Genomic DNA, 20,000 nt, shown 5'->3' with positions numbered 1-20,000 from the left:
CAAGGAGAGGCCCACCTGGGTTCAGTAGATCACTGACCCCTATAGAGAGGTTTAGAAAAGAAAAGAAGATGCCGTGTGCTTACCTTCTGGAGGCTGGAGGAGTTCAGTTGAGTCTTGTCAATGATCTTCACAGCTACCTGCAAAGGAGACAAAAGGCCCCGATTCCCTCTTTGAGCAGGCTGAAGCCAGGACTCAACTCTCCCTCCCTTTGCCTCCTCCCTCTCAGCACTTCCATTCAACCGGGATGGCATCTCCGCCTGGGGCAGTTGTCCCACCGCGCCCCGCGCCCCGGGAGCTCACCTCTTTCCCGGTCAGGATGTGCCGGGCCAGCTTCACCTTGGCGAAGTTGCCCTTGCCGATGGTCTTAAGAAGTCGGTAGTTGCCGATGTGGGGCTGCTCGTCAGCAGAGGCGGCTGAGTTGCGGCCCCGCAGCATGTTGGACTTACTGCTGGGCTTGGGGTCGAGGTGTCCCAGGGTGGGCTGCAGGGTGGAGACAGGCACACGTTCCCGGATCCCGCCCTCTCAGTGCCCGTACCCTTGCCCTTAGCTCTCCACAAAAAATGCCAGGGGGCTAGGAGGAAGGGGCAGACTGCAGGGGGCTGGCAGGCAGGCAGAGGATCAGAATGAGAAGGGGAAGGAGAGGAGAAATGAACCAGTCTTCACTCCAAGAGAACAGAGTGTCCGGTCCAGGGCCAGCGTCCTGCGGGCGCGGGAGCTCAGGACCTGTGCTGTCCCACCACCGCCGGCAATAACCCACCAGGCCCTGCGCCTCCTGCTGGCCGCCCTGCCGCCCGCTCACACCGGGGAAAGGGGGGCACGGCTAAGTCCCAGGAGCCCAACAATCAGGATGACTTCAAAGCCACTCATCGACACCCAACACTTCGCCTTTACTTTTACTATCTATCGCTTTACATTCATGAGTGGTCGATCCCGGTGAGAAGGGAGGCTCACGAGGGCAGGCGTCCGTCATTTATTCACTGACATCCCCGCACCTACACGATCGGAGCTACGGCCGATGCTCACGAAACCTGTGCCGTGAACAAACTGGGCGACAGGGTCTGAGCAAGGCGATCGTCTGCCCTCAGACAGGCTGTGGCTCGAACGAGGGTGTGACAACACAGAAAGAGCGGACGCGGCACTGAACAGCTGCCGAAACAGAACACAAAAAACTGTCCGACCCAGATGAAAACACACATTCCCACGAAGACCTGTGTGTTCCTGAGAGGGCTACACGGAGTGGCTATGCGAGCCGGCAGCGCCGCTCCTCGGGGCACACCTGAGAGAAATGGAGCGGACATCCGACTCGAGGTTCGGTCGCAACACCCCACGCTCGCCAGAGCCCCAGAGTAGAAGCCACGTGAGTGGCCATGAGTTGATAAATGGAGAAACACACTGTGGAAAAGCCACACAGCGGAATCGTCGTTGGCAATAAAATGCAGTGACAACCGGCTACGACAGGGAAGAATCTTGAAAACGGGACGCTACGTGAACAAAAGCTGGTCACAAAGGACCATATATTGTATGATTTCATTTATTTGAAATGTTCAGAACAGGCAAATCCACAGAGACAGATTAGTCTGGGGCTGAGGAGGGTGGGGATTTAGGGGTGACGACTAAGGGGTGTGGGGTTCCCTTCTGTGCTAACGAATGTTTCCTAATGAGCTGCTGGTTGTGGTGATGGCTATATCGTTCCGTGAATTTACTCAAAGCCCCTTAATCGCACACTTTAAACGGGTGAATTGGGGCGCCTGGGTGGCTCAGTGGGTTAACGCCTCTGCCTTCGGCTCAGGTCATGATCCCAGGGTCCTGGAATCGAGCCCCGTGTCAGGTTTTCTGCTCAGCCGAGAGCCTGCTTCCTCCTCTCTCTCTGCCTACTTGTGATCTCTGTCAAATAAATAAAATCTTAAAAAAAAAAGATAAACGGGTGAATTATATGGCATATGAATTATATTTGAATAAAAGTGTTAAAGAGTTTGGTCTAAGTCTCCTTTGGAGCCCGGCTTTACCTCTCCAAGGGAAATGATGCCCTGATGCCATCACTCCCACATACCAGGGCAAAGCGCTACCAGAGCCACATCCCAGAACCATCCGGAGCTACCCTGTTAACTTCAGGCACACAGTGTGCAGGAGAGCAGGGTGACCAGAAGAGTGTGAGACCAAGCTCTTCCTTTCCCGGCCCCTTTGGGCTGGGCTGTCATGAAGCCCTCCACAAGCGCGGAGGGGGTGGGGGGTTAAAGGACTTGCTACTGCACCCAAGGAACTGTCCAGGGTTCCTTGTGAGAAGCTTCCCTCCCTCACCATACGCTTTCCAGGCAGAAAAACAAGAACACAAAACAAATAGAGCCTGCTACGGATGTTTCCCTTTTCTTCCTTGTGTCAACGGAGGACCTTTCTTTCTCTTTGTGCAGTAGCTGCTGGCTGGTTTGGGATAAGCGGTCTGACTCAGAACCCAAAAGCTCACGGATTTAGGCATTCGAGGGAAAAAAAAAAAAAAAATCCCATGCATATGGTTGATTTTGAAGGAAGAGCTTCCTGACTTCTCAGCTGAGTCTTTTTCAACCTCTTCTCGCCCTTTAGGAAACGCGCTCTCTCTCCTGCAAGTCCTTACCAACCCTCCCAGGTCCACCTCGTCCCCAGGGCCTTTGCAGTCAGCTCGCCGCAGGCCACAGTTTTCTTGCCCTCTCTGCTTCAGACACCCTGTTGCTCACTTACCTCTGGTTGGTCCTCAGTGTTTGCTAGATCAGCAGATTTTCAAACACCTGCTTTTTCACCCTTCCCAAGCAACCCTCGCAGAGAAAGGCATTCCTAGGCCCTGCTAGTACCTGCACCCAACGGTAGCCTGAGTCCCTCCATCAGGGTCCCAAAGGCTGGGCCTCCATGGCCTACCTCTTCTCAGCCCCATCCTCCCAGCAAGTGCTGCGAGACTGCCCACCGTCCTACCTGGCCTGCCTCAGGGGCCATGAACAGGGGCCCCAGCTCTCATGAGAGGAAGATGGGTGGCAAAGTGTCCCTGGCAACCTCCAATTAACCCCTTAAGTTTCTTGTCATGCCCCCCTTTACTGAGGATATGAGCCAACGGCAGCAGGAGCTTGGCAGTCTCAAGTCCTCAAAATTGGTAATAGGAATTTAGTGCTGACTTGATGATTCAGGCCCTCTGCCCCTCTGAAGCTAAATCTGGGAATCCTACTGTCCTTCCCGACCTCTGCTCTGCCCCTCCCTCCTGGTGTTTCTGGCCCTTCGGGCTGGTCTGTCTGTGCAGCACAGCAGGACAGCACCGCCCGCAGGGCTCAGCACACACACGGGACCTCAGGCACATCAATAACCACAGAGAAGCTCTGCCATCCCCCTCCCTCCTCACAGGGGCAGAGGGGGGTGGCTGAGAGTGCAAACGCCAGAGACAAACTGCTAGCATCCAAATCCTAAATCTGCCAATGACTCCACACATGCTAACTTTATTCTTATCAACACCATCCTTAAGAGGGAGATGAGATTATTACAAAGAGGGCAGGAAACCATCCAAAAGAGGGCTGGTGCAGGGTGATCCCACACATCTGTGTCAGGAGATGGTCTGGTGGGGGCCAAGGAGCTCTGTCTGGCAGAACTAGGTTTGGGTCATGGCTTACTGCCATTAGTTCCCTCATCTGTAAAGTGGCAACAAAATGTTCCCTACCTTCACATCCAGTGAGAGAACACACGTTAAGATGCTGCACCCAGGGCTCAAGGGAGAGCAACCACTACTGCTATCATTTTTAGTTCCCAAATACTACCGTCTGCAAAGTCAAAAGGTCTCTGTCAACAAGACCTGCATCTCTGAGCGGAGCCCTCCTAGGCCCGTGGTCGCTCAGCGGAGGCCAAGACACCAAGGGATGCTCTGGCCCTCCCGGCCGGAGAGGGGTCTAGGCGGGGCTGCGGACGGCCTCCCCTCCGGGCCGCGTGGCTAGCCCGCACCAGCGCTTCTAGCCTCCACGGGAGGCGACCAGACAGGGCAGCTGTGAAGGCCTGGTTCCAAGCCGGGGATCCGGAAGAGGGAGAGAGAAGGCTGCGCTCTCCCAGGACCCAGGGAAGCAGGGAGCGCTGGCCCGGGCTCTTTGATCCCCTGCTCCCCAATTCACCCACTCCCCTTTCAGGACTGAAATCACCCAACTGTCAGGACTCAAAGACCAAAGCCCTCAGCTCTCCTCTCCCTCCTTTTCTCTTCTTCTCTGAGACAATTTTCCATAGCAGGGATGTATGCCAAGGTGAGGAGAGGCCAGGGAAGGAAGCAGAGGAAGGGAGTGGAGAAAGGAAAGAGTCTCCAGTAGGAAATGTTTCTAGGAGCACGGCCCCACACGAGGTGGCTGGCCTGAAGGCTGAAGGGGAGGTAAGGGTGCGGAGACCGTCCCTTCGGTCGTCCTGAAGAGGCCCCCTCCCTGGATCCAGATCTCACCACCAGGTGGGGGGCTGCGGACTGGCCGCCCTTCTGGGTGGAAGAAACAGGGTCTGGCTAAAGCCACACTCTTCCTTCTACGTCTGTCCTCCCTGCTCACAGTAAGGTAGGAACACCAGACATTCCCAAGGCCCTGGCCCACAGAACACCACCGCCAGGCCCTCAGAATCTGAAGAAGTCTGTTGCGAGTTGCCAGCGGGAGTCTCAGGCAGCCTTCAGAAAGAGCCCTGTGAGGCGGCATCTGGAACCGATGGCAGACCACACAGGTGACTTAGCAGGCCTGACTCAGAAGCAGGACATGAACAGCAGGGAGGTGGAATACAGGACCCGGGGAGGAAAGAAAGAACCTTCTATCTAGCAGGCCCTTCAACCTGGGAACTCCAAACTCAGCCTGAGGCGTGTTGCCAGATTCACCCGGAAGACAGCCTCCACCCCAGAGGCCCAGCGGTGACTCAGGTAGGCAGGGCCCCTTCCCTAACACTGGGGGCTCCTACCAACAGTTCTCGCCCAGCAAAGCTCACACTGTGGGGCTCTGCATTCAGGCCCGGCCTCAAGTGTCCTGAGACTTCCCCGGGGCTGGGAGGGGTGATAGGCAGGTACACCCGCCAGAGGGAAAGTAAATCCAGGCACTGTGGGGGAAAAAAGGGTCCCTTGGGCGCCAGCCCGGCACACCTGCCCCAGATCCCAGTCTCCCCTCACTGGAACACCGGAACACCCTCCCTGGGCCTCCACCTGTCACCTGCCCCCTCCTCTCAGTCGGGTGCGCCTGCTGACTCAACCTATGTGGCCTCTCCTCCTTTCCCAGCCAGTGCCTCTTTCCACGGATTTTCCTACCTGTGCTACCGCCTGGCTCCATTTAGCAATTCTTTAAAGATCCTGTGTCTGGGATGGGAGGGAGGAGAGAGGAAGGGGGCAATCCCACAGCAGAAAAGGGGAAAACATACCCGGCTGGAGAAAGGGACAAGGACTACCAGCAACTTCCATTCAGCAGAGCCCACAGCAGAACCTGTCAGGCAGCGAGGGCAAAGTACAGAGGCCGGGAAGAGCCAGGCCCAGGGCGGGGGCTGCCGGCTCTGCCAGCCACCCTTACTCAGCCGAAGCAGGCGACACCTTCCACCACCTCCTCAGTGAAAAACAGTGAAGCAGCCAGGCCCCAGCGGCTCCTGCCTGGGAACCTGGACTGTGTCGCAACCGAAACCACCACTAGCAGAGAGAGACCCGGCTTGGCAAGGAGAGCAACAGGGACGAAAAGCCCCGCCGCTTCCCGCAGGCCAGGGCCTGGTGGCCAGAAAATGCATGGAGTCCCAGGACAGGACACCGACACCCGGGAGCAAGGTGGGAGGAGAGGGGGCAGGCAGGCGACGGAGGGAAGGGAGACAGAGAGGGGGCGGGTTTAGATCAACTTCCTTCTCCCTCCCCCTCCCCCTCCCCGGAAGTGGGCTGCCCCACCCTCCCCAAGGTGCTTTGCTGGGTAACAGCTGGGAGAGGGTGAGGAGGCTCCCTCCAGTCAGGGCTGTCATAAAGTCCTTATCTCACCTGCAGCAGGTGGGACCTGGGTAGGGGCTCCCACTAGCCGGGAGGAGTATGTGTGAATCAGGCCGGCTGACCCGCAGAGCAGCCTTGCCAAAGCCCAGTAAACCACCCATGGGAGAACAAGACGGGGGTTAAGCAGAAACCAGTCATGCAACAGTGGCAGATGGACCTCCTGCTTCACGAAAAGCAGTGTTTAACTTAGAAAACTGCATATTCCACTTACATGCAAAATATTCTGGACATAATTTCAGGGAGTTCAGGGACCCTGTGAAGCCCCTTTAGATGTCGATGAGTTCTAGACTAAAAACCTTTGTCACTGACTGAATAAGACATTTAATCCTAAGTCTCACTCCAAAGATGGGGAACCAACCAACTGTCCCTAAGTCCCTTCCGGCCCCGATTCTGGGAGTCCATCCCTAGTTTCCTACCCAGCCTCTGACAAGTCCCCGCCAGCACACCCTCCAACAGCACTGCTTTAAGAACTCTGAGGGCCGGGGACAACAGGGATGCTGGTCTTCACACCTTCCTACTACAGAGCTCTCCTGTCTGGGCATCTGCTAACTTGGGGTGACTGGAGCCCTCCCTTGTCTGAGTTCTGCGTTCCGGTCACGCCTTCCTTCTGGCTCCCAGAACAACTTCGAATTCGTCCCATATCTCTAGGCTAGGACCTTTCCCACTAAGCAGCTCTTGAAAGATCTCCTGCCAGTAGGCCATAAAACCCCCTAGGGAAGGGCAAAGCCTCCTCTGTGCCCTCCGAGCACCTGAGCACAGATCCCAGAAGGACCATGCCACTCAGTGTTTGCCTTACACAGGAGCCCAGATCAACACATTCGACGTTCCTGACACTATCTTCTACTGCCACATACTCCCTATGTCCTCCACACCCACATGTTGCATCCTCACGTTAAAGATGAGAAATTAAAGCACAGAAGTTATGAGACTTGCCCAAGGTCCCACAGCCCCCCAGCACAGAGCTGGGACTGGAGCCCAGGCCTTTGGTGCCCAGGTCAGCACCCTGCTGTTCCTCACGGCCCTCTTTGCTGGTTTCCCCCAAAAGAAGTTAAGGAAGCGGAGAGGCGGGGGGGGGGGGGGGGGAGATACCCAGGGCAACAGGAATGCCAGTGTCCGGCTCAGACCAGTGCACAGGGCTGTTGCAAGGACATACCCATCGGGTCCCACAACACACCCTGCTCCTCTCACCCTTCTCCAAAGTGGGCCCCGATCTCAGTGCAAGAGCTTAGGGTTTATTCTGGACCCTGGGCTCAGTCTTGCCTGCGACCACCTGCCCCTTCACTCAGAGGTCAGAGTAGGATCAAACGGCTTTATTCTTCCAGTCCCTAGGGTTCTGCAATGCGACAGAGGACTGTTTCCTCAATCCTGTTGGTGGGAAGCAGTAAGGGGTTTTGTAAACTGAGGAAGTACCGAGCACTGACCTCAAACAGAGAGGCTGGGGAGAAATGGGTATGACTGAGCTGACAAGTCACGGGGCCGTGGCGAATGGCTAGTTCTTTAACCCCTCCTCCTTCACCGCATCCAGAAACCCTCTTTGCACCCTTTAATCCTGAGCAACTGTCAATCTCAACTGCCAAGAGTCAAGAAACCCGAGGGGAATTGTGGGTAGGAGAGATCTCATAAGGCTGCAGGAAGCACTGACCAGTGGAGAGGTCGGGTACCACTCCCCACCCCCAAAATTAACTGTGATGGCTCCGCCCAGGGGGAGCCTCACTTTCCCTTAACAGCCTGGTGCAGGAGGGAGGTGGGGCTGTGTCGGAGTGTCAGAGGGTTGCTCCCTCCTTCTAGCAGCGGCAGGTGTCCCCCCTGATGGAGGGGACCTGCAAAGCCAGCAAATGAAGCCCAAAGCCCAAAGCACGGTGGGTCACTGCCTGCTCGCTCTCTGAGCTGCAAGCCTCACCCTAGCACTGCAGCCTGAGCCCAGGGGGGAGCAGCCTGTAGGCCTCCAAGCAGCCACGGCAGGAGCGAGCACATGCCTGGGAGGACCAGCAGGCAAGAACCGAACTGAACGGACGCGGCACCTCCAGCTCGCACCAGGGCATGCATGGACGCCACGGTACAGTGCTCCTCCCCCAAATCTCCTGCCTTCGAAGCCACTGGAAATGCCGGGCTCTTCCTCAAACGGGGCGGATTCTACGGAGCAGCCAGAGCCTTGCCAGCTTCCAGTCCCACTTCGTCCCTGAGAATCCGCTCGCTGGGGTCTGGTCTCTATCTCAATCCCCAATTACTGTTGCTAATTCAGTAAACCTTTGTTGCGGGCCTACCTCCGGAGCCAGGGCTAGTTACAAAGTTCAGAGAGATCTGGTTCCTGCCTTCCAGAAACAGAGGAGGGAACTGAGTGTTACATTAGACTCACCGCCGTATCTCTGCTCACTTGGTAAGGGAGGCAGGATAGCATGACAGAGCTCTGGAGGCTGAGGGGCCTGGGGCGGCAGGCTTGCCTTTGCTCCTTACTAGTTCACTGAGCACGACCGAGATTCCTTGACTTTGTTAGATCCCCGTTTCCTCACTGAGGACATGTGGACAGCAGCTGTCCCCACTTCACAAGATCGGCACGAAGACAAAATGAAAAATGCACACCAGGGTGAACCGCAGGGCCCAGCGCGCGGTAAGTCTGGACGATGTTTCCTATGATCTTGCTTCTCTTTCGGATAGGAACCTGCTTCCCATCTCAAGGGGTCCTCTGAGCCCAGAAGAGCTATCATCTCTAAGAACTTGACCAAAAGCACCAGTGGAGTAAAGCTGGTATTGCTTCTGGAACATGGAGAAGTCCAATGTCCACCATGGCTGGGCTGTCAGGCAAAAAGGACCTTCTTTCCTAACCTAAAACCGCTCTCACCAAGAGAAGTGGGTGAATGAGAAGGTAGCCACGCCTCTGGCCTCTAAGTAGCCCAGAGGAGGAGGAAGGTGTGCCTGCTTTTCCTTTCCTCATGGGCTTCTTAACTCCTTCCTCCCAGAAGAGGCCCAAGAAACAGCCGACATACCAGTACCACACGGTGCCAAGGGCTGGGGGAAGCTCACACTGCCAGCCTCGCGCTCCACTCGGCGCCGCCCGTACCAGTGGGTTACTGTAACCATGGAGACCAACAAGTTCCTCCATATCACAGGAGAGAGTCCGCCTGCCAGCAGCCCAGGGCTCTGGGGGAGGCAGAAGGCAGCCTGCAGCAGAAAGGTTTGGCTCACTCCACAGAGGATTGTGGGGGGCTGATAGATGGGAGTCTAACCAGTGCAGCTGAGGTGCCTGGGCCTCCCTCTTCCCTCCTTTGTAGCTTACGTTTTTATTCAGCATTGTCTGGCTGTACATGGTGGAGCAAAGGGCTGGAGTCCCAGGTCTGCAGTGGGACCCTAGTTCCGCCACTCTGGCTGCCAGGGAGGAAACGGCTTGGAAGTGTGGTACGAAGAGTCACACAGACCCACATGCACTAAAAGCAAGGCTCCCGCTCTCATGTAACATCTTCTTTTAAGGGATCCAGGTCAGTAAACACTCTTATCCCTAGTTTATCCCAAATCCTTTTGTTCGAGGAATTATCCAGACACCTTCTGAGCAGAGTGCGATCTGTCCCTTCTCTGGCTCTCACGGCACCCTGTTACCCATTCATCTCTTCTGACCCTGTGTCGCCACACCTTAGCCTCGTCGAGCTCTGAGAGGTCAGATGCGGTGTCTTGCTCACCCTCATATGCCCTTAGTGCCTAACACTCAGTACCTGCACCTGGCTGGCCCGTGGTAAAATACTTGAGGAATAAAGATGATACAAGTTTTTGATCCTTACAGTCCCCCCACCCCTGGAAGGCAAGACAAGGGCAGAAGAAAGATCAAAACCTTTTGCCACAAGACCCCTTTCTCCTCTTTCAAGGTAGTTGTTGGTTCCCCGTGCGGCCTTCCCACAACACAGTGCTTTCGGGAGGGACCCAGGTCTGATTCACTGCCACAACAATGCCTCTACCGCAGAGCAGGGATCGGCAATCAGTACTGAATGCATAAATGGGTATGGAGGAATAAATAAGAAAACATGTAGGGTCATCTTAATGACAGTCTCTGGGCCCTGCATCAGTAACCCGCATCTCTGTCCTCTGCAGACACAGCTGAGCGGGCAGGAAGCCACAAGATCCCCTCGCCCAAGGAGGGAGAGCATCTAGAAAGCATTAGTTCCACGAACTAACTTCCTCAGGTGGTGACAAGGCCCTTGGTGCTCTCTATTGACACAATGCTGGTGGCAAATGTCATCAAGAGGTGGACTGGAGACAGACTGAGAACACAGGCACAGCCAGGGATTGGGGGGGGATCCACGCCCCACACTCCCGTCCCTGACCCCCCTCAAACAAGCCCAAGGCCCCTCCTTTCATCATGGCGGTGGGGGGCTCTGCACTTCCTGACGGCCAACCACCACTGGGCCCGACTTGAGGCGGCTCTCTGCCTCTTCACAGTCATCTCACACCTGCTTTGCTATCCAAAACCACTGTGTCTTGGTGGGACGGGCCATTCTAAGAGCTACTGATTTGGGGAAGTGACAGTGAATTACTTGTAGGAGACATTTATTCTCTGGCACACTGAGAGCTCGGCTTTCGTATTTCCTCCCTGAACCGATGTAATGACTGTAAGGCCCTGTCACCCCTGGAACACCAATAAATTCACCCATACACACCTTCCTCCTGTCCTGCTGCAAAAATTGGCACTCCCACCCTGCCCCCCAGCCTGCCTCCTGTTACAGAAAAGCAAAGGAACTAAAAACGGCAGCTGGGGAGCTCAGTTGACTCACCCAGCATAATCATCTCCTCCCAGAATCTCCCATCTTCTCCTGGGGTTTTTGCCAACACAAAGTAAAAAAGAAGCACGAGATCTTAAAAAAAAAAACAAAACACACACACACACACACACAAACCCCCCCCCCCCACAAAAAACCTCTCTCAGCGTTTATGCAACAGCCTCTCTACCTGAGTTCAGATTTAACCCCTTGTATTTGCCCCTTCCAAAGTGGTTTCCTTAGAGCGACTTCACGCCGAGGAGCAGCTCCAGCTCCAGGCTGGGAAACAGGCCTTCTGGGTCCTATCCAGTTCCAGCTCCGCACTGGAAGGTGCTGAATAAGACATGTGCCTCCTTCCACTGCACCTTCCTCTGGAAGTGGAAAAAAGACTGCCTCCCTAGTCCTCCAGCCTCAAAGAGGGTGCTGAAGGAGGAGAAGGAAATATCGGGAAAAACACTGGGACAGCACTTGCCTCAGGAGTCCCCACTGCCAGAGGCTGGAGCTCGAGCTGGGGAATAAGGAGGAGAAACCACCTAAGGTCATCACTGCCATGTCACCTCAGGATGGCCCCACCTGGTGGGGCTGCAGTGAGGCTGCTCCGCTTTCGTGACCATTAAAAATCCAAATGGCCGTGCTCGGCCTCAGCAAACCCCCAAGGGGCTGCTCCACTCACAGGTGGAAGCGTCCTCTTCCTCCTACAGCCTAAGCCGAGTGGGTGACAGCACCTGAGTGGTGGGACTGGTCGGGGAGGGGGCGTGGGGGCTGTTTCCAGCGCCTCCTGACAAAGAGCCCAATCAGCTAAAATTGAGAATTTGGTCTCCCCCATCCCTTAGAGCGATGGTGGGAGTGAGTATAGCTCTCAGATGACCTTTCTGGGTGTGAAGTGGTACCTCTGTATGTTTCTGTTTTTTGTTTTTTTTTTTAAAGTAGGGATGATTTTAAGATTTATTTATTTATTTATTTGACAGAGATCACAAATAGGCAGAGAGGCAGGCAGAGAGAGAGAGGAGGAAGCAGGCTCCCTGCCAAGCAGAGAGCCCAATGCGGGGCTTGATCCCAGAACCCTGGATCATGACCCGAACCAAAGGCAGAGGCTTTAACCCACTGAGCCACCCACGCGCCCCTGTATGTTTCTGTTTGTCTTTGTCATTTGGCATGCAGAAGGCCAACTTACTTTTGGTAAGAGATGCTAGGACTACAGACTAATGAGAACAATTAAAGCATATACAAATAGGCTGGGGGCACATTGGTCAAGAAATCCCCAACTTCCCGAGTTCCATTCGGAGAAGAACAAATGGTGACTGTCTCAGGTCAGCTCTCAAGGGCCCGCCATTGAACTTGAAGTGGTATGTCAACCATACCGAAGATTTAAACCACAGCCCAGAACGGGAAAGCTAACTCAAGAGTTCTGCCTTGGGTCCTAGGAACACGTCTTTGCTCCCTAAGCAGCACGGGTAGCAGTAACTGAGTCTCTACAGCCTTCCAACGTTCGTTGAGGGCTTAGAACAAAAGGACCTGAGTTGGGGGACAGGGCTTCAAAGCATTTGGGGTGTTCTGGTAGGAGGCAGGGTGTGAGAAGAAATGAACCCAGGCAGAGGTGAGAAATGAGGCTGGAGTTTCGAAAGGAATTATGAGTAGGTACTGCCTTCCAGGAAAGAAGGGCTAATCATGGAAGACCTCTCTGGCTTTCTCTCTTCCAGCTAGAGAGAGAAGAAAAGGGAGCCTGAGACTGTCCCCTGATGTATCAGGGGCATATGCTCCTTAGAATGGTCTCCCTGCTTGGCACCTGAAGCCTGGGATGTGCTTCCTATCTACCTCACTGGGCCCACTGTGGCCTCAACCCTGGACTGAGGATGGAGACTTGCTGGACCCTGTTACTAAGTGGCCACGACCTGGGCAGGTGCCTTTGCTAGCTGGCCAGATATTTGGAAGATGGCTCATTCGTTAGAAGTTAGGCGGGAAAGACTGGAAAGCTTCTCAGTGAGACTGTGCATATGTCAGCTTCTGCTTGTAGGCCTCAGTGTCCCCTAAAGCCAAACCCTGGTCATTTTCTGGTGGCAATGGCCACTCTACTCAGGGCATCCTAGTTGTTCATGCAGTTGACCTAGGGAGCAGAAGGGATGGTACATGAGAAGACAGCCATTATCCATTAGAAGTGCTTTCTTAACAAGCACTTTTAACAGTTAATTCATCTTTTCAAAGAAAGTCCTAGGAAGAAAGTCTTTTTTTTTTTTTTTTAAGATTTATTTATTTGAGAGAGCACAAGTGGGAGGAGCAGAGGGAGAGGCAATCTCAAGCAGGCTCCACACTGAGCGCAGAGCCCAACTAGGGGCTTGATCTCAGGACCCTGAGTCTCGACATGAGCCGAAACCAAGAGTCAGACACTCAACCGACTTAGCCACCCAGGTGTCCCTGTGAGTTGGAGTTTTCTGACCTCTGAAATGGACCTGGGAGCAGGGGTCTTTGGTACAGACTGGCTCAGTGCTGGTGGAAGCCCTCTGGAACGACAACACCGTCTGACAGGGGAGCTGGGGAAGGAGGGGGCCACTGTCAGGCACTGTTAAATGCACTATTATGCAGGCTGCAGACAGCAGAATGCTGGTTATTTTGAAGGAGGCAAGCAGCCTAGTCTCTAGCTCATCACCTCCGAATTCACCTAGAGAGTGCAAGGAGAAAGGGTGCCTACAGAGGCAAACAGACCCTCCCCAACACATCCCAAAGGGCAGCTCTAATTACCAACAGGCTTGGTGGCTTAAATATCTCAAGACTGAGAGGAAAAAAACCCACCCAGGATAACTCTGATCAGAAGAATCTAGCTGGGTCGCAGGAGGCCACTACTACCCATTGTACTGTTCTACCCAGTCCAAGCAACCACCACAAAAACCCCAGAGGCACAGAAGGAACTAAGATCCCTGAGGTGCATCTTTTCAAACTGGCCTGGGAGAGTTCCAGAGATGAAGACCAGGTTCTGCTCATCTCTTGGCACAGCTTGGACTTGGACTTGGGTTTCTGGTAGAGCCAGCAAAGGCTCCAGCACCTCAACTGTTTTATCCCTTCCAGAAAAGACCACTCTACCCTGCCCTAATTGAAAACATATTAAACCTACACATCCTACCCTAGGAAAATCCAGAGTGCACCCCACAGCTCCCATGATACACAACGTCGGCAATATTTTCTAGATACACGGACCTGGAAGCTTGCAAATCAACAGTCACAACGGGACATGTGCCTAGTCATTAAGAAACGGACACACACAGCTCACACACCGTGTGGCTAGAGTCCCTGGCGCGTCCTGAAGAGTACTGCCTCTTCAGTTGTGAGACAGGGAAGCCGGCGGCATGCGGGGAACGGGGGGTAGGGTGGTGATGGAAACTGAGCGGCACTCCGAGCTCCGGGGCGGCTCCGGCTCTGAGACTCAGCAGCCTTCCTCGGCAGCCGGGCTCCCGCCACCAGCTGTCCGTCACACAACACAACAAGATCACTGTTTGGGAAGATGGGATTTTTGGTGTTAGGTTTTGTATTCATGAACTAGCAGGCATCTGTCTCAGGGGCAGTTTCCCGAAACAGCTGCAGGTCCTGGGACCCGAAGCCAGGATTTGAGATAGAGGAGAAAGAGAAATGAGTCACCAGAAGTAGGAATTCAGGAAGAGTAAAAGCAGGAGGAATGAAACTGCTTTCCTTCTCGCCCCTGTCCCCCAGGAGCGGACTTTCCCCGCCTAGTCCCCACTAAGGAGTCACATATACCCACACTTAACAGCAGTCCCTGTTTATTCATGGGAGATATTCTCCAGGACCCCTTCAGCGGATGTCTGAAGCCACAGATGGTACCAAATCCCGTATACGGCTGACCCATAAGCAACACAGGTTTGAACTGTGGGATCCACTTATACATGGATTTTTTTCCATACAGAACAGTACTGTAAATGCATTTTCTCTTCCTTGTGACTTTCTTAGTAACATTTTCTTTTCTCCAGCTTATTTTAAGACTACAGTATATAACACACATAACATACAAAATCCGGGTTAATCAACTGTTCATGCGATCGGTAAGGTCAACAGCAGGCTACGGGTAGTTAAGTTTGGGGGAGTCAAAAGTTATACGCGGATTTTCAACTGTGTGGGGCTCGGCACCTTGAACCCCTATATTGTTGAGGATCGACTATATACTACGTATCTTCCTATAGATGCATACCAGTGACAAAGTCTGATTATAAATTAGGCACAGTAAGAGACTGACAACAAAAACTAATAATAAAATGGAACGGGGCGCCTGGGTGGCTCAGTGGGTTAAAGCCTCTGCCTTCGGCTCAGATCATGATCCCAGGGTCCTGGGATCGAGCCCCGCATCGGGCTCTCTGCTCAGCAGGGAGTCTGCTTCCTCCTCTCTCTCTCTGCCTACCTCTCTGCCTACTTGTGATCTCTGTCAAATAAATAAATAAAATATTTAAAAAATAATAATAAAATGGAACAATTTTAACAGTATACCGTAGTAAAAGCTATGTCAATGTGCTCTCTCAAAATATCTTCCTGTACTGTATTCCCCCTTCTCGTCAGGATGGGAGAGGACACCATGCCTGCGTGCTGAGATGAAGCGACGTGAGGGATGCAGCATCAGGCGACTACTGACCTTCCGACGCTATGTCAGAAAGAGGACATCTGCTTCTGGACTGCGGGTGACCGCAGAAAGTGACACTGGGTAAGAGGGGACCACGGTACCGTCCTTGGCAGACCCAGGCTTCCTCCTGGTGTCTCCACCTCTTCACCCTGACAGCTCTGCCACGTCAAGTGACCGTGGTATCTAAAACTGATGCTGGTTACCCCGTGAAGAGATAACCAGGGTCATGTGAGCTAGCCGGACACGTTCTGCTGCACTTGTTTATAGGCAAGAGGATTAAAACAACCTGTCAGGGGAGGGAAGGGGGCAAACCCTGTACACAGGGCAAGCACTGGCAACATGGCCCAGAGGCCTCCTGTCCAAGAAATCTTTTGCTCAAATATAAAGCAGAGATCTCCAAACACCAAACCAGCTAACTACACCAAATGCACTTATGATCCCGTGACCTTGAGGCACTGCTCATTCTTTAAATGTTCTTTGTATGAAAGGTTAATGTTAGGGTGTTTTTGGGGTGGGGGGAGATTAGGGGCAACACAGTCCCCCACGAAGAGCCCCAAACTAAATTCATACCCAAGCAAAGCCTTTCTGGCCCTCCAAGAAATGTCTAAGGTGTAGGGTCTACACAGGGAGGTTTACACAGGGTTTACGTAGGTTTATGTAGGGTTTACGTAGGGAGGGTCCGAGGGGGTCTTTGGATGAAGCAAGCACTCTGTTCTCAGAGGTCTACAGGCCAACCGGAAGTCAAACTACCCAAACAGAACTTCCTAAACCACTTCTTGCCTCCTCAAAGCCAGAACAGGGAGGCAATCAGGGACGGCTCAAGGACGGAGGGGCTCAGGTGGCAGGGAGTCTGGGGACCTGATGAGGATCATCCTCTCTAACCAGCAAGTCAAGCTGACAATGGCAGCACTGGTCACAAGACACAGGGAGGAGGAGAGGAGAGAGGTCAGCCCCGGAGTCCATGGCTCCAGGCAGCCTAAGCTCTTAAGAGCGAAGTTGCAGAGAAGCTGGCCCCTGGCTCTGTGAAATGAGATTCTCTCCCCCTTGTTCCACCACAAAGCCATTTGTCACAGCCCCTAAGTAACCAGCCCGCCCCTCTCTGCAAGCCTGGGCCACTCTGGTCCGCTCGCTGCCCCAGGCGCGTGAGCCTTGGCGGCAAGAAGGCGCTTCCACTTGGGTGTTCCCTGGCTGGCTGGAAAGGTGGGCCGAAGAGGGCAGGTCAAACACCTGCCGGCAACCTGCGCTCCCTCCCTCAATTTCCCCTTCTAGCAAAGGGGAGCAGCTACCACTTCCCTAACCCTCTACTCAGTCTAGCTGAGACCAGGGAAGATAGACCCCTACTATGAAAACAGAGGGTAGCAGTCCGGCTTAGGAACTAGAGAGCCTGGCTTAGGGAAAAGAGGGGTGCCACGCTGCAAGGGATTCCAAAAAAACCTCCCCAAACCACCCACCAAGCTCTTTCGAAGAGCAGGGCTGTTTGGGGGTGCCTCCACTTTCCCATGCCTCAGAGGGGGGCCTTGGGCAGACACACACCTGGCTGGGTCACCATCTCCTCTAAGGAGCCCTGGTCTCCCTGACAGCACGTGCGTCCACACCTGCCACACAGAACCAGCCCGAGACGGGAATGTGCTCTGGTGCGCACATACTCACACGTGCATTCATCTTCCTCCAGAGAGTTGCTGTCATGCGGGGCAGTGAGGCGGGCTGAGTCCCTGCTTGGAGCCTCTGAGCCGGTCACTCCAGTTTGCTTGGCAGTTTTGGGGGTGGGACGGGGCAGGAGGGAGGAAGGGGAGGAGGGGGATGGGGGGAGCAGGAGGAGGAGGAGGAGGAGGAAGGGAGATTATGATTCTCTATTTTCAAGCTCCGCCCCTAAAACCAGGGAGGGCAGCTGAGTTCCCGTTGCGGGCACGCTCCAATCTCTGGGCCCTACAGAGCCAACCAGCCGCAGAAGGAACTCTGGGGAACGCGCACATCAAACACACTGGGCGAAGGAGGGGAAACCAACACGGGTAGAAGTGAGCTGGTCCCCTGCCAAGAACTCTGAATGGTACTCCTATCAGAACTAGAACATAAGAGGAGGTGGGCAGGTTTATGGTCCCTGGGGAAAGGCAGGAGGGGAAACAGTAAAAGCCAGGCGAGCACAGGAACAAAACTCACTCCCTGGCAGGGGAGGGGACAGCCCAGCCATGTGCAGGGCAGCATCCGTACGCAGTCTGAACTGGAACACGGTCCCATGACGCCTTTTTTTTTTTTTTAAGAAGATTTTATTTATTTATTTGACAGAGATCACAAGTAGGCAGAGGCAGGCAGAGAGAGAGAGAGAGAAGGAAGCTGACTCCCTGCCGAGCCAAGAGCCCGATGTGGGACTCGATCCCAGGACCCCGAGATCATGACCTGAGCCGAAGGCAGCAGCTCAACCCACCGAGCCACCCAGGCGCCCCCATGACGCCTTTCTGAGGTGGACAGTCCATGCTCTAACCTTGGGTCACTCTTCACACGCTTTGGCAGCTGTGCCCTGAACCCTGAAGTCTGGAGTGTGGTCACCTCTCCAGCCTTGGAAGTTAAGGTCTGCCACTCAAGCAGATGAGGACAGGCCGGCAGGGGGACTCTCACTGCCTGTGTTGCGCAAGCGACTCTGTGACCAAGGGCAAAGCAGAAGCCACAGATGACGGCCCCTCCCATGGGGAGGAGAGAACGCCTCCTTTGCCAGAGCAGAGCCCAAGGCTGCCACAGAGAGGTGCTGTTGAGCGACAGAACTGTCTGTCCGGAGTGGCAGGAGGGACAGCCACCAGGTCCCTTCCTCTTTCTCACCCAATGCTACCAGCGGCTTCCACAGGCTGCATTTGAAAAGCCGGCCAGGACCTCAGGTGGCAGCAGTGGCCTGGGAGTCACTCCTCTACGAGAAGAGGGAAATCGGTTCTGAAGCGTCCTTAGCCAGCCCGCCCCAAAGCTAAAGCCACGGTCCCCTGACTGGGACGGTAGCCTCCGCTTCCTCTCCACCCAAACCAGCAGGTAAAAAACCAGTCCCGCCCCTCACTCTGCAACATGGGGTGGGGGGCACCGACAGTCACGTCAGCAGGGCGCTGGGCACTGGCAAGAGGAAGTGACGGCTTCACAGGCTCAGTGCTCCTCCAACGCATTTATGTATCTGTGTGCACGTGTGTACGTGTGTGTGTAAATGTCTATGTACAGATATATATGTATACATATCCATAAAATACCAACGCAATCCATAAAATGGATTTTCAGTCCAGACCCACATGGCTTCTGGATTCTTCCTTCAGCTGCATAATGAGCTGGCTGGTTCCCTTTCCCTGCCTGCAGTTCCAGCCTGGCCCCTGTCCCTTCCTAGAGTCTCACTCTGGGCTCCAGACAACTGTCTTCCAATGTAGAATGTTCTCTCTGACCTCCAGGCCTTTGCTACTGCCTCCCACTGCCTAGAACACTTCTCCTCCACCATTCACTCCCTTTCTCCTTCCTGGTCAGCCTCGGCTCAGACATCGCTTCCAGGAAGCTTTCCCTGCTCCATCCCTCTGACTTCACAAGGTCCCTGACACACATCACTTCAAGCCTCTTGAACAAGGACTTCGTGGCTTGCTGAAGGGCCTACTTCACAACCCTTGGTGGCTGCCTTGTTCAAGACTGAGAGCAGCCTGAGGGAAATTTCCAGAACTTGGGTCATCTCTGTGTCCTCAGTGCCTAGGTACAGTATCCAGCACCTAGCAGGCTCTCAAATGCCTTCCTAATTCATGAGGGAAAGTCAGGGTCAGGGTCTTCCTGCTTCTCCCAGAGTCTCCTCACCTGACAGCTCTCAGTACAACTCTGCCTCACGTGAGCCCTCCAACCAGGGTCAGGGCTAGAACGCTGGTGCCCGTTGCTCTCAATCCATTCCCCAAGGCCTTCTGGCACCTCTACGGATGGAGCGTCTGGCAGGATTTCAGAATGCATATCCGGTGTGTGGAGCTGGGGCCTGCTGCCCTTCCACTTGTCCTTTCCCAGCCTCCCTTCTGCCATGAGGTCTGTGGGTCAGCGCCTATGCAGGCCTCCTAAGCAGCAGGACTGCCTCTGAAGTGGAAGTGAGGCGGGATATGGTGCCAAGGTCCCTGAGAAAGAGTAATTCTAGACCTGGTCCCATTCAAACAAGTTCTATGACCTTGAGCAAGCCATTCACCTTCTTGGGCCCTGTGTCTCCCCACCTATAAAATGAAGGTCTGTCCTGTATGGGCATGAGGGTTTTCGGGGCCTCTGTGCGCATAAGCCTTCCGGGCTGCCCCTGAGACGGCAGCAGGAAGTGGGCATCGTCTGTACATCCTGAAGACCACATCCTGACCTTGGCTTACATAGGCTCAACCTGCCTGAAAGTCTGGTTCCACACATAATATGCCTTGGACACCAGGCTCACACATTGGAAAATCTCCTCTGCCAAAGGCTGGAAAAATTAAAGTTTACTCAGGTGACTACCCCAGACTTAGAAACATTACAACCCTGAACTCAGGGTGCCCTAGGGAAGGATCCTCTCCCTCCCTAGACTTCATTGAGGCACAATTTATAAGCTCCTCAAGCCTCCCAGCCTCTCTGCCTACCATGAGCATGGCTCTAAGGCACAAGGGACAGTTATGGGGACACAGAGTCTATTTCCAGCAGGCCCCAGGGCTCTGCACACTAAGCGTCA

The 20,000-nt window shown here is 54.3% G+C and overlaps 2 protein-coding genes across 10 annotated transcripts in view; one reads left to right on the top strand and one right to left on the bottom strand.

Moving 5' to 3' along the window:
- Window positions 1–20,000, bottom strand: part of MARK2 (microtubule affinity regulating kinase 2) — a 57,238-nt gene that overhangs the window by 16,111 nt on the left and 21,127 nt on the right. For 7 of the 9 annotated variants that reach the window (XM_032879320.1, XM_032879312.1, XM_032879316.1 and 4 more), the window contains exons 2-3: window positions 301–480; window positions 84–137 (exon numbers count right to left, since the gene is read on the bottom strand). In XM_032879320.1, coding sequence (XP_032735211.1) covers window positions 84–137; window positions 301–480 — 234 coding nt within the window. Of the gene's footprint in view, window positions 1–83; window positions 138–300; window positions 481–5,370; window positions 5,534–16,978; window positions 17,076–20,000 lie in introns of those variants that run through there. The other 2 variants (XM_032879313.1, XM_032879321.1) reach the window with 2 other exon arrangements.
- On the top strand, window positions 8,012–9,550 carry LOC116880333. Its single transcript, XM_032879325.1, has 4 exons — window positions 8,012–8,348; window positions 8,466–8,579; window positions 8,929–9,143; window positions 9,241–9,550. Exons 1-4 carry the CDS (start codon window positions 8,012–8,014, stop codon window positions 9,433–9,435), a joined length of 861 nt encoding a protein of 286 aa, XP_032735216.1. The 3' UTR covers window positions 9,436–9,550.

Source organism: Lontra canadensis, unplaced genomic scaffold (genome assembly GCF_010015895.1).
Source record: "Lontra canadensis isolate GAN:19392208 unplaced genomic scaffold, GSC_riverotter_1.0 scaffold66, whole genome shotgun sequence".
In the NCBI taxonomy this organism is placed as follows: domain Eukaryota; kingdom Metazoa; phylum Chordata; class Mammalia; order Carnivora; family Mustelidae; genus Lontra; species Lontra canadensis.
This window is presented reverse-complemented; position numbering and strand designations above follow the sequence as displayed.